Raw genomic sequence first — 12,808 nt, 5'->3', positions numbered from 1 at the left:
TGAACAGCTGTCAGATGTACACAAGAGAAAAATATCCAAAAATTATAAAAGTGCACAAATTTTAGTTGAAATCACAAGAATGTTTCTGTGTTTTAAGACAGACAAAGTTTGCAGATTTGCAGATGCTTTTCAGTGGGAGATTTTGAAATTTCAAAACTTCATACAGCATGATTAGTTCAAGATTATTTCAATGAAGATTTTACTTTGTTTACTTTGAAAAACGAGTTTGTCAAATTCCAACAAAATTAATGGTGTTATTTCATGTGGACAACAGACAGACAGACATGACTGTTGCAGTAGGTGCTTTTTGCATTATATGTCATAAATGGAAGCAAGGAAAGAAAAGAGTCACTTCTCCAGTAACTAATTAAAAAGTAAAGTAGCACAGCAAGTGTGGGTCTATAGGCAGGCATGTACACAGTTGATGAACAGTACACCATATTTACATCACACTAAAAACAACTTAACAGCTGCATTATCTACAGATTATAATTTATCAGTAAAAGCTCCACAATGACCTGCTCTCCATCATGGTCCATTGCAGCCAACAATTTTACCTTGATAGTCCAGCAAAGATTTTACCTGTCCATCAGGTACAACTTTTAAAAATGTTATATTTAAGAAATATGAAACGCAAACCCTGCACATCCAACAACTAAGAAGAGTACACAAAAATCCACTTTTTAGATGACTTGAGCTGAAATCAATGAAAACGTATCTAGAATTGCAAGGGGAAAGAAAAATGAAAACATATTCCTTAAGAGCTTTCTGTATTCCTTTTTATAACTTAAATTGCAGTCATTCATTGCTGTTTATAATCTTAAGCTTGGACACTTCTGCAGGTACGCAGCCATCTTTTACAACAGCAATGTCATGAAGTATCTGAAGCACAAGACCAGGAGCACAACCCACAATAATGAAGAATAACGATGAGAGTCGAGATGCAGCATAATGTCTTGTGAAAGATGAATTTCTAATAGTGATCCCCCTTCCTCTTTTTTTTTCCAAAATACTGTGGCTACAATTTAAGGAATCAAATAATACTGGCCTTTTTGTATGTCTTTGCTGGGGTGTGCTGCTTTGCCTTCACTTGGAAGATATTAAACCAGAAATGCAAATATGGAATTAAAAAAAACAAAACAACAGACGGTCCTCATTTTAATACAGGTGATGACATTGTTGAAATGGTTGGACATACAGAGGCACTGCGAGGGTACGGAGATCACTGCACGGCCAATCCTACCCTCAGCTCAAACCAGGCTTGCAACACTTGGCACAGACAACCTACAAGATGCAGTGCTTTTCTAGAAACAGTGGATACATTGGAATTTTTGCCCATCAATATACACTCGATAACCAAATGACAAAGTGGAATCATGTTCTTAGAAAGGTTTATTAGTTTAATAAAAATCAAAAACTGAAATCTCTCATTTATAGAAGTATTTGGACCCTTTAACTGTGGAACTCCAAATTGTGGTCAAGTGCATCCTGTTTGCTTAAATTTTCCAAAGGATGTGTCTACAACTTGATTGTAGTCCACTTGTAACCCATTGAATTGAGTGGACATTGTTTAGATAGGCCCATTCTTGTGATTTTAAGATTTCACAAGGTCTCCACAAACTTTGGCCCATTCTTGTGATTTTAAGGTCCTGCAGGGTCTCCATAAGCTTAATCCTCCTGGATTCGGGCATTTTATCACAGCCTTCCAGACAGATCCTCTCAAGCCCCATTAGATTGGAAGGGAGGTGTTCTGTAAACTGCCATCTTCATGTCTCTTCACAAACGTATCCTCTACTGGGAGAAGTTTAATAAAACGTCTTTGAGTCAGAAACCAGGCAGCAGAAAACTTAACTCCATATCTCTTCAGCAAATGGTGAAGAGGAAGTATTCATCACAGATTAGATAGATAGATAGATAGATAGATAGATAGATAGATAGATAGATAGATAGATAGATAGATAGATAGATAGATAGATAGATAGATAGATAGATAGATAGATAGATTGGTAGATTGGTAGATTGGTATTGGTGTAAAGGACCCCCCAGTCATGTCTCTTGACACACTTCTGCTGAGTAATCCCATAGCTGAATATCCTCAGTGTTAAGATATTAGCATTTTAGCATTTGGCAATATTAGCATTTTATCACAGTCTTCCAAGCAGATCCTCTCAAGCTCCATTAGATTGGAAGGGAGGTGTTCTGTAAACTGCCATCTTCATGTCTCTTCACATATGTTCTAATGGCTTTAAGTCTGGGTTATGACTGTGCCACTCAGTGACAGTCAGAGACCTGTCCTGAAGCCACGCCAGCATTGTCGTTGCTGTATGCTTTGGATCATTGACCTCTTGAAAGGTGAACCATTGCCCCAGTCTGAGGTCGTGTGTACTCTGAAGCAGATTTTCTTCAAGGTCCTCTCTGCATTTGGCAGCATTCATCCTTATCTCAATTCTGACAGGTCTCTCTGTTAAATCATGAATTAAAGAAAGAAACGGATCCTCTACTGGGAGAAGTTTAATAAAACTTCTTTGAGTCAGAAACCAGGCAGGAGAAAACTTAACTCCATATCTCTTCAGCAAATGCTGAAGAGGGAGCATTCATCACAGCAGTCTGTTACAAAATGATCAAATAAGTTAGGGTAGTGGTTTATTTTATAAATCCAATTTTGCATAACAGTACTGAATTAATGCTTTGTGGCCCACCAGGCTGGCACCGCCAGCTTAACCCCACACAGACAAGCGCAGGACACAAGTTCAAGGCATACACAGTTTGTTATTTTCTTTTTCCCTTGTGGGAAACACCTTCCCCGTTCCCCTCAAGTATAACACAGTCCACAGCACAGCACACAAACAATTCTCTTCCTCTTTGTTTTCTCTTTTCTCCTCCACTCCTCATGTAGAGCTTCGTCACTCCTCCTCCCGACTCTGGCTCCCTTAATAGTGGCTGCAGGCTCCTTTTATAAGGCACCCAGAAGTACTCCAGGTGCCTGATTGCTCATTTCCGGCAGCACTTCTGGGCGTGGCGCAAGAACTGCGCCTCTGGATCCCAGCAGGGCTGCACCAAACTCCAACTCCCACGAAGCCCTGAGGGAGTCCGAGGTACTGCTGCAACCCAGGGATGCAACACTCTGGCCATGCTTGCTCCGCCCTCCGGTCCTCCCAGCATGCTGCAGCTAACATATCATACTGTGATTGGTTTAAAGGCATTAGGTGCTTTAGAACAGAGCACAACCATAGAAAGACAGAGAGGTTGGGAACATGCGTTGATGGCCTAAAATAAAAGTCTTTCTCCATGATATCCTTGCTCTTCAGTTTCTCTTGAATTCAGCTCTTATTCTGTTATGGAAACTGTACACATGCCGACTAGGAAGTCTTACTAGGTGCATGAAAGAACATTACATCTGCCAGTTTCTTGAACCATCGCCCTGGAACATTCTGCTTCTTTACTTGACCATTTTAGCAATCTCTTCGTAACATTTCTAAAACATCCATCCATCCACCCGCTATATCCTAACTACAGGGTCACGGGGGTCTGCTGGAGCCAATCCCAGCCAGCACTGGGTGCAAGGCAGGAAACAAACCCCGGGCAGGGCGCCAGCCCACCGCAGACATTTCTAAAACCATTGCTTATATATATTTCACTGTGCACTACAACCCAAAATACTTAATTACCGTTACCTCTACATTATTTTCTCACACTGTCCCTGCCACTGATGAGCAACCTCATAGCATGATGCTACCACCACCATGATTCACTGCAGGACTGGAGTTAGGCAGTTGATGAGTAGTGCCTGGGTTTTGGCAGACATAGCTGTTGGAGGATACTCTGTTTGGTTAGACAGCCAATTCTAGGAATAGTCCTGGTGATTGCAAACATCTTCCATTTTACAGTAATGAAGCTGCTGTGCTCCTGGGAACACTTTTTCAACGTCAGAAATGGTTTTATTTCCTTGCCTTGATTGATGCCTCACCATAATTTCATCACGGAGGTCTCCAGAGAGGTCCTTGGACTTTATGGCCTGGTTTTTGTCCCAACGCGCAGTGTGAATTGTGAGACCTTCTATACACAGGGACAAGTGTGTCTTTCTAAATGATGTCCAATCAATTGATTTGACAACAGGTGGACTCCAGTCAAGTTCTAGAAAATCTTAAGAAGAATTAAAGCAAACAGGAGCATTTGATCACAACTGGGTGTGCTGCAGTAGAGGTCTGAATACGTCTATGAATGAGAAACTGCAGTTTTTGATTTTTAATAAATTTGCAAAACTTTCTGAAAACATGTCTTCAGTTTGTCATAATGGGCTGTTGAGTGTAGATTGAGGGGCAGAATTGGGAAATGAATCCATTTAAATCAAATCTACAACACAATAAAGGGTTCAGAAAATAAAGGGACCTAAATACTTTGTAAAAAAATTACATTGAGCATATAATATAATTTGGAAACAACATTGCTTAAAAAGACAAAGATGAGGGTTGTTGTAAGCATTTAAATAATGAGATAAGTGAAAAGCTTCCCTTAATATTTTTTGTTCATGTGCTGGGGCTTTGCCTCCTAAGCTTTTATTGGAAAAATGTCACTGGTTATGTCTAAATTTCTGCCATTGTTCAACGCCTCATTGTGTGACAAAATTTAACAAGAAGGAAGACAGCTCTCCTCTTGCTTTGTGCCTGTTTTGTCATTTGCTTTGCCCAGATCTGCATTCTAACCTGTGGCTTGGCTATTTCTGGGCCTGTATAGTATGTATGCCTGCCTCTGTTGTCATGTGTGGCCACGTTCTTGGCACTGCCTGATATATCTTTTAAATTATCTAAAAATCACACCTTTTTAGCCAACAGTGTGGTAATCGACATTATTCACTTATCGTCGTCTTATTTATTGTTTTTGGCTTTCTGTTGAATCTACAGCTAACTGACTATGCCAGCACTGAGCAGAAGCCACCCATTTTCTCTCCCGCTTCTCCAGTTCAGGATCAGGGTGAGTTTGTCCCTGTCACCAAGGTCACTAGTCCATTGCAGGCCTCACCCACTCTCACTCACACAGGGTGAATTTAGAATTGCCCGTCACTCTGGGTTGCATGGGTTTGGTGTCTGGAGTGTGTGACTTTTGCTTGTTTTATTTTCAGGAAATTTGTTTGAGCTAACTTTTAACTGCTTTTGGTGTGCATAAAGAAACAAATCGATGGAAATGTTGTTTTACTCCCAAAATTCCAACTAGAGACACTCAGGAACAGAATGAGGTGGGAAGCTATAATGTGCCACAGATGGCAAGTCCTAAAATGCCAGTAGGACATTAGTGCACCATCAGACCTGAGCCACATGAACACTTCATTTGCAGCTCTTGGAGGTAATTTATTATTAATTTGCATGAGCAGAACTTATCTCTAAATTTTAAAAAATCTACAAGACACGCATGGTTGTACTACTTTGTAGCATGAAGGTACCTTATTAGTTACTTAATTTTTAAGTGTTTGTGTGTAAAGCTTCTGCTCAGCAGGTGAAACCAGTTTTTCTTTCCCCTCTGCTAAATATGCAACATCCATGACCTGAAGTGGCACTTAGTTTTTGTTGTACTTGGCCCGTTTGAGCTGATATCGCTTTAGGTTTGGTTACTATATATATATATATATGTGTGTGGGGACAGGTTAGTTTGAGACCATGTAATAAAAAACGTGCTGCAGGCCTCAGATGAATGGCAGCTCTCCCACAGAGCATACTGTTTTAATGTGATGGGAATTTGGTGAGAAAACAGCTTATATTGCACTCCGTGTTCACATTGTGATCATGTAGGGGAGCTTCACCAACCAACACCCACATTCTTTAAACGCATTTCTCATCTCCAGACTGTCTACCATTATGTTTACTTAATTAAATGTATTATTTATTTATTAATTTATTATTTACTTAATTAATTTTTTTTCAACAGCAAAAATGTTGTTTTATTTAATATAAACATGCAAACACCAAATGACAATTTAAATGGAGTAGCAAAGGCGTATCTACTGTCCACTGCTGTACTGGTGCAGGTTTAGTATATGTGGTTCATGTGACACGTTACGTCACCAACGCACATAGGCACAGTTTGAGCACAATGTGACGATGCAGGTCCACTCGACGCTCCCAACGTCTTTACGGGAGCCCTGAACCCTAACCCAACACCGTCGGTAATGTCACCGAGATGAGCTGACATATGAGGACAATTCTCAAATGAAGCCAGGGGATATTTCCAAAAGTGCCAATGTGCTTTTGTTAAAACAAAAATCAGTGTCCAAACAAAAAGTGCAGTGCATCTGGTTTCAATAAATAATCCATAAAAACAAGAATTCAGTGGGGATTAAAACAATAAATAAATCCTTTAAAATCAGAGGTTAAAAATGCAGTCTCACTCTCCTTCTGTCATTCTTCCCGGCTCAACCATAACTCGCGTAGCCGGCGGAGACCCAATAGCAACGAGCTCCTTTCGGCTGACCTCCGTCTTGGCTACCATAAGGACATCACAGCCAGACCGCCCGAGGTCAGCTCTCCTCCCTTCTTCCTTCGCGCTCAGATAATCGCTCCTCAGATCCCTCGGGAGGACACCTGCCTTCCTCCTTTCAGGTGGCCAGATCCTCCTGCTAAGACTGCTCTTTCCTGTCCTTCAACCTCCTTTTTCTTCCTCATTTCCTCAATCCATCTATATCCCTGAGTTCCTGGTGTCGACCCGTATATATACATCCGCCCGCTCCTCCGTGGGTGCAACACCTTAATCACACGCTGCAGGAAGCCAATGAAGCAATTGAGAATGATCGGACCCACACGTGCAGGTATAACTCGCTCCAACTACCTCATTAACACCCCGCGGCCGTGCAATCGCACTCACGGAGAACGACACGGCTATACGGATTAAAACCGCGGACCCGCTATACCACACATGTTTAAAGATTTGTTGGTTATGTTTTTTTTTTTTGTTGCTTACATATGACAGGGTAGAATGTCAGTGCCTGACTCACATGATTGATGCCACCCATTGTATTATTGTAGGCTACCACAGCACAAGTCTTAGTGACTGTCATGATCAGGTGCTGAATTTTGGGGTCTTATTGCCTTTTCCTAATATGGAAGCCATTTTGCATACTGTTGTTAGGGTCGTGTCCCATGTGTCTAGGGGTTAGGTCCCCAAAACCAGGGTCATGATCTCAAGTTCATCAGCAGACAGGATAAAAGGTCAATGTTTGCACTGAGCTCTATCTGATTTTCAGATAAATCCTTGAAAACCTTTATTGCATTCTCTCTATGATTTATTTTCATGTCTTGCCTGAATTTTGACTTTGATTTTTCCTCTTGTCTGGATTTCGGTCTCTTTGTTTTATTTTATTTTTGTTTCTTTTGCCCTTTGCATGCATCTCTCGGTTAAACTCAAGAAATTAGTTATCTGTTTTCCTGCCAAATCAGAACAATGACATCCACATTGACCCTGAATGGACATTGACAGTTGCTGCATTGTGAACAATGCTTAAGTTGCAGAGGTCTTTCTTGTTTTACCTTCCACTCGATCACAATCATTTTGCCTTTTTAACACACAGCTACTTCACCATGTTGACATGACGCATTCACACAACCCACGTCACTAGGCATATCATGACGGTTCAGACGTACACTGCCATATGTATCAGTTTCACTTTCCGTGTCAAACTCTGATGACCAATGCACATTGTCATTACTATCGCTCAACTGGAGCAGTGATGGAGGTTCAGTTTGTTCTAAAAGTGGATTTACGCCTTTTCATTTGCCATTGTGTTTTTAGTTGAAGGCTCTACCCCACTCATGAATATTGATAAATCACCATAGAATTATCATAAAGTGGCAGAACATAGAAATACTCATGATGTTTTAAAGCATAATGTTAATTCACCCAGTAGAAAGCAGAAGAATACTGTTATAATGCATTACATTTTCCTGTAGTGTTGGAGCTCGAAATGATGGCCCTTTTGAGTTGGCCACATTCCAGTAAAACACTTGGAGAAACAATATGGACGCCACTAGGAAAACCTTTGCTGTGCTTACTCTTTCAGAATACAGACAACTACTGAACAATGCATTACATTGTAGTTTGTGCATCCAAACACTGCAACAACATGTCCACAGGTAGAGTAAAGACAGCACTGTGTTATGCAATTGATTTAATGAGATACAGATAGACAGAAATGCTATTAACCATAATAATACTACAGCTTTCACTAAAGCTTGCAGTGTACTTCATCATTTTGGATTGACTTCATACTCTGAAGTCGGACAATCTCGGTTTTGACAGACCAGCCCCGTCTTTTCGAGTAGGAAATCTGACTTTTGGTGGCCTTACAGTTGAAAATTCCGACTAGGAACTCGAAAATTCTGACTTCCCAGTTCAAATGGAATGCTGTATTGTTCAGGCTTTACACTGTATAGTGGATCATTACATGTCACCCCAAGTCTGACTCAGGTTAAACTGTAATTACATAGAATTCTGAGCCTGAGTCATTAATAGCCTGAAAAACTTTTAAGAACAGAGATTAACAAGTGTTGTTCTGTTTGTTCATTAGGACTCCTCATATTGATCAACTTGCCAAAGATGGAGTGAAGCTCACTCATCACATCTCGGCAGCTCCACTGTGTTCTCCAAGCAGGACTGCTTTCATGACAGGCAGATACCCAATCAGATCAGGTGTGTAAAGCTTCTTTTTGATTTAATATAAAAGTGTAAATGTACTTACTTGCTTTTTGTTGCTGACATAACAATTCCAGTTGCAAACAAGTTGGTATGATGAAGCAAGCAGTAAGCAATTACCTAAAGGCCCTGACACAATCCATGTTTTTTTCCAGTGATTTTTCAGTTGCAGACTTCATTTGTATAATCTTACTGAGACGGTGGCAGTCGTGACTACAACGGTCGTGTAGTCTGATGATTCAGTCAAACTAATCTGTGACTTGTCGTAATTCATATGGGTGGGCTCATTTGTATACGACAGATGACATTCAATGAGAGCTCACCCAGAGGTAAAGTATATTGTTAAGCTTGGGTCACAAAGTTGCACAGGAGAGCACCGAAGGTTTTGCAAGAAGTAGAAACTTTATTACTATTCAGGCGGAAACAAACACAAGTCTCTTTCAGAGCCGATCCGGCCTCGCTAGGAACAGCTGTCAAACCTGACACATCAGCTCCAATTCCTGCTCAAAACAGCACAAAGTCTTCTTTAATAAGGGAGTACAGCAGCCCGGAAGCAGGGGCCGGAGCAGACGGAGTCTGGGGTAAGAGAGACAGGAGAGTGAGAACGCAAGACGGCCACGGCTCAGTCTTTTAAATGTTTGAAACCCTGTGCTGATGATCCCACAAAGAGGAGCTGAAGAGTGTGTTTATTTCCCATTGAAAAACTGTTTAAGAGAGGGTTTCTGAAAGGCAGCCGCATCCCCCTGCAGCAGCGCAATGTTCACAATATATAATCCAGCTCCAAAATATAAGAAACACATGCGTTTTGGATCTCATAAACAGAAGGAAGGATTGTCTTCATGTCTCATGTGTTATGTACCACAACAGCAGAGCTGGGCAATCCATTAGGTGACATAGGCAGCTGGTTAGGGTACCGTCATCTGAGGGGGACAATTTATGAAAGTTAAGGTGACTGCGCTCTAGACACCAAGGGAGACCACCACCTGGTCGTCAAACTGTGATGATATTGTATGGTTGTCATTTTTGAAAGTAAAAGTGTGTATGCTCCATGTACTCCTTAAAGTCCATGGTATAGACACAAAGGGTCAAGGTTTGTGCTACTGAAGGATCATGTGTTCCAGACACAAAAAAGGAACAGGTTGTTGAAGTCTAAAATGCCAGCTACCCACTATGGACAACATGAGGTGACATCTGTCAACCTTGCCTAGGGCCCCACATGGACTTCAACCCACACTGCATGACAGAATGGACACAAGAAGAAAAAAAGGCAGAAAATACTGCTAAATGTACCATAACTGTAAAGACTTAATACAGCACGGGCACAGTCAGACAATCAGTTATTTGCTGTCAGAAAAAGGGGCAATCTCATGATATTTTGAAAATGTGAAACTGTGCTGGAATGTTGTCACAGAGTCACCCTCACATCACCTACAATTTCTAGTTGTGTAATCTACAACTGCAACTGCGGTCAAGTTTGACATCCCTTCTGACTAGGAACTGTGTAATGTTATACCGGCTTAAACTGCTAGAGCGGCAACTGTAAAAAGTCATTTCAAACAATTATACTAAATTTTGGGCTGGCCTATCTATATAGGCAAAATCAGTTAATGCTGGGAGCAAGGGCACCCAGATGTATCACATTAGATGTGATCTTTTAAGAAATTGGTGGCAGAGCATGTCATTCTACCAAGGTCTCTAATTTTATCAGATGGCTGAAAAACACGTTAAGTCCCAGCATGGGCCAGCCACCACAGCACAATGGCACAAGTTATAAGAGACATTGCAGCATGATAAAATAACCAAAATTGTCTGTGTGTAAAACCTAAAAAGAATAGATTCTTGAAAAACCAGGCACTCCAAAAACACAAAGGCTTATTTGAAAATACATTAACTCATACTCAGTTAGTGAGGATGATAATCCACAAACATTAAGCTTCCATTTCCACTAGAAAATATGCTTAGCTGCGTGAACAAATGGACACAAGGGGTTCTGCTCCCAATAATAGCAAATGCAGTAGCTGCTTGGCAGGCAGTGTGGCATAGTGGTTAAGGTTTTGAATTTCAAACCCTGAGGTTATGGGATCAAATTCCACTTTTGACACCATGTGACCACGAGCAAGTCACTTCAGTTGGGTAAACAAAATAAATGTAACCAACAGTATTTCGAATGTTGTAAGTCACCTTGGGTAAAGGGTCAGTCACTTAAGTAAACGAAAGTTGGCAAAAGGTGAGGAAATATAGATTGATCCTAGCACTACCAGCTCCTGAGCATGAACTGGAGTAGAAAATTGAAGAAGATTATATTGTTTGACCTTTAGTAGCCATGAAGGTACGACATGCACATTTCTGAAAGAAAGGCTGAATGAATGTAAAAATATTTTGTATTATCCCCCATTTGAAGTTTTTTTTTTTCCAAGTATGTTGTCAGTATGCTTTGTATGGATTTTCTTTCCACCTGTGGACTTCTAGATTGTCTGCTGACTTGTGAGATTTGCACTAGTGCAGAATGTGTTACCAAACTGTCACGAAAGCCTCAAAAGTCTTGCAGGAACCCTTGCTCCCCAGCTTGTGTGTGTATGTATAGCCTATTTAGGAGTGTTGAAAGAAGATGTCCCTGAGGCTATGCTATTTACTTTACATCACAGGAATAGCTGGAGTAGAGGGGAGTTTCGCTTTGAGCCCCTTGAAATATGACTTTTCACTCTCCTCTGAAATGAATTCCTGGCTACGCCCCTGCTCTGTATGTATGGGCAGAATAGACTGTATGTGACGTTTATTGTTTGTGATGTTGCAAACTGGGAGGGAGTGACACAGTTGTGCTTTTAATTAGAGCTGCAGAACGACATGAGCCAAGCCTAACTATACTTTATCTCCCAATCTCGGGTAAAGGCATCTGTCAAATGTAAATTAATAGCAATGATGAAGCTTAAACTACTGTATAAGTCGGGTCTTGAAACCTGAACAATCGATTATAAAATCAGACCTCAACTTATATGCCCGTTCAAAAATGCAACACTTAATTTTTTTTCCGTATATTTTCTTGTCTCCTCCAGTCTCACTCCAGTTTCTCAGACACATCTAATTTTATTGCAGCAGCACAGTTACCAATTTCTTTCACCACTTCAATGACTTTTAATTTAAAACCAGCTTCATATTTTCTTTTGATTGAACGTTCCATGGTAGATAAGGGATGCTCTTACGAGAAAGGTGTATGAGGGTGTGAGATACAAAAAACACAAAACTAGGACTAGGAGGTATAAAATGTAGGACAACTGTCCAACCTTCATAAAATATATAGTGCTGGTGCTGACCAGAGGAACAATAAACACGTGAGAGCAACATTTGGAAGGGAAAACAGAAACACCAAAAGGCAGATAGACAATGCCTATGCAAAAACTGCAAGAGATAACCAAAAGAGTCATTTTCAATATTAGAGCTAAAAGGTAAAAATAAAGGAGAAGGGAATTGTGTAAACAAAAGCAAGGGAAGAATGTAATATACATATAGAAAAGCAGTAGCTGCTAGTTTAGTAACCTGTCAGTATTTAGTTTGCTATGAAAATAGTAAATGACTTTGGAGACCATGGGGAGATTCAACAACCTAAAAGCAAATACATTAGCTGAAACATCTTAAAGAAGTTTGAGTTTATATATACTATACAAAAACTGAACAGCTTTTTCTGAAATTCCTTCATACTAGGGAAATTCCTCAAGATAAATTCTTGGCAACTTCTTCCAAAATATGAAAGAACCAAACTCAGAGGTGACATAACTTTCTACAAGTGTTCTGTTAGTGTGTTCCCAAAGTGAGGTGGAAGTGCTTTCAGCCCCGCTATGTGATGGTAAAGTATTCGGAGAGAAGGCAAGCAGTTTTATCTCTGAATTGTACACTTTCATCAAGCACAATGACCCAGCCAGCTTCAGACAGCAGGGGCTTAATACAAACGATGTTAATATGCTTGGACTACAACATCTACATATGACTGGCTAAATAATAGATAACTGAGTTATAATGTTACTTGATTAGTTATAGTTTATACTGGTTAACAATAATTACTTACTAAGTTGGTCTCTTCTACAGTAGTTCCAATTTCTTAGCAAGCACCTCTGACCCTTTCAGTACCCCCCCATCC

At 40.5% G+C, this 12,808-nt stretch overlaps 1 protein-coding gene across 2 annotated transcripts in view; it reads left to right on the top strand.

Annotated features, from left to right (window-relative positions):
• arsh (arylsulfatase H) overlaps nucleotides 1-12,808 on the top strand; it is a 126,365-nt gene that overhangs the window by 64,266 nt on the left and 49,291 nt on the right. For both annotated transcript variants that reach the window (XM_028800877.2, XM_051927221.1), the window contains exon 4: nucleotides 8,552-8,673. In XM_028800877.2, coding sequence (XP_028656710.2) covers nucleotides 8,552-8,673 — 122 coding nt within the window. The remainder of the gene's footprint in view (nucleotides 1-8,551; nucleotides 8,674-12,808) is intronic.

Source organism: Erpetoichthys calabaricus, chromosome 4, assembly GCF_900747795.2.
Source record: "Erpetoichthys calabaricus chromosome 4, fErpCal1.3, whole genome shotgun sequence".
Taxonomy (NCBI): domain Eukaryota; kingdom Metazoa; phylum Chordata; class Cladistia; order Polypteriformes; family Polypteridae; genus Erpetoichthys; species Erpetoichthys calabaricus.
This window is presented reverse-complemented; position numbering and strand designations above follow the sequence as displayed.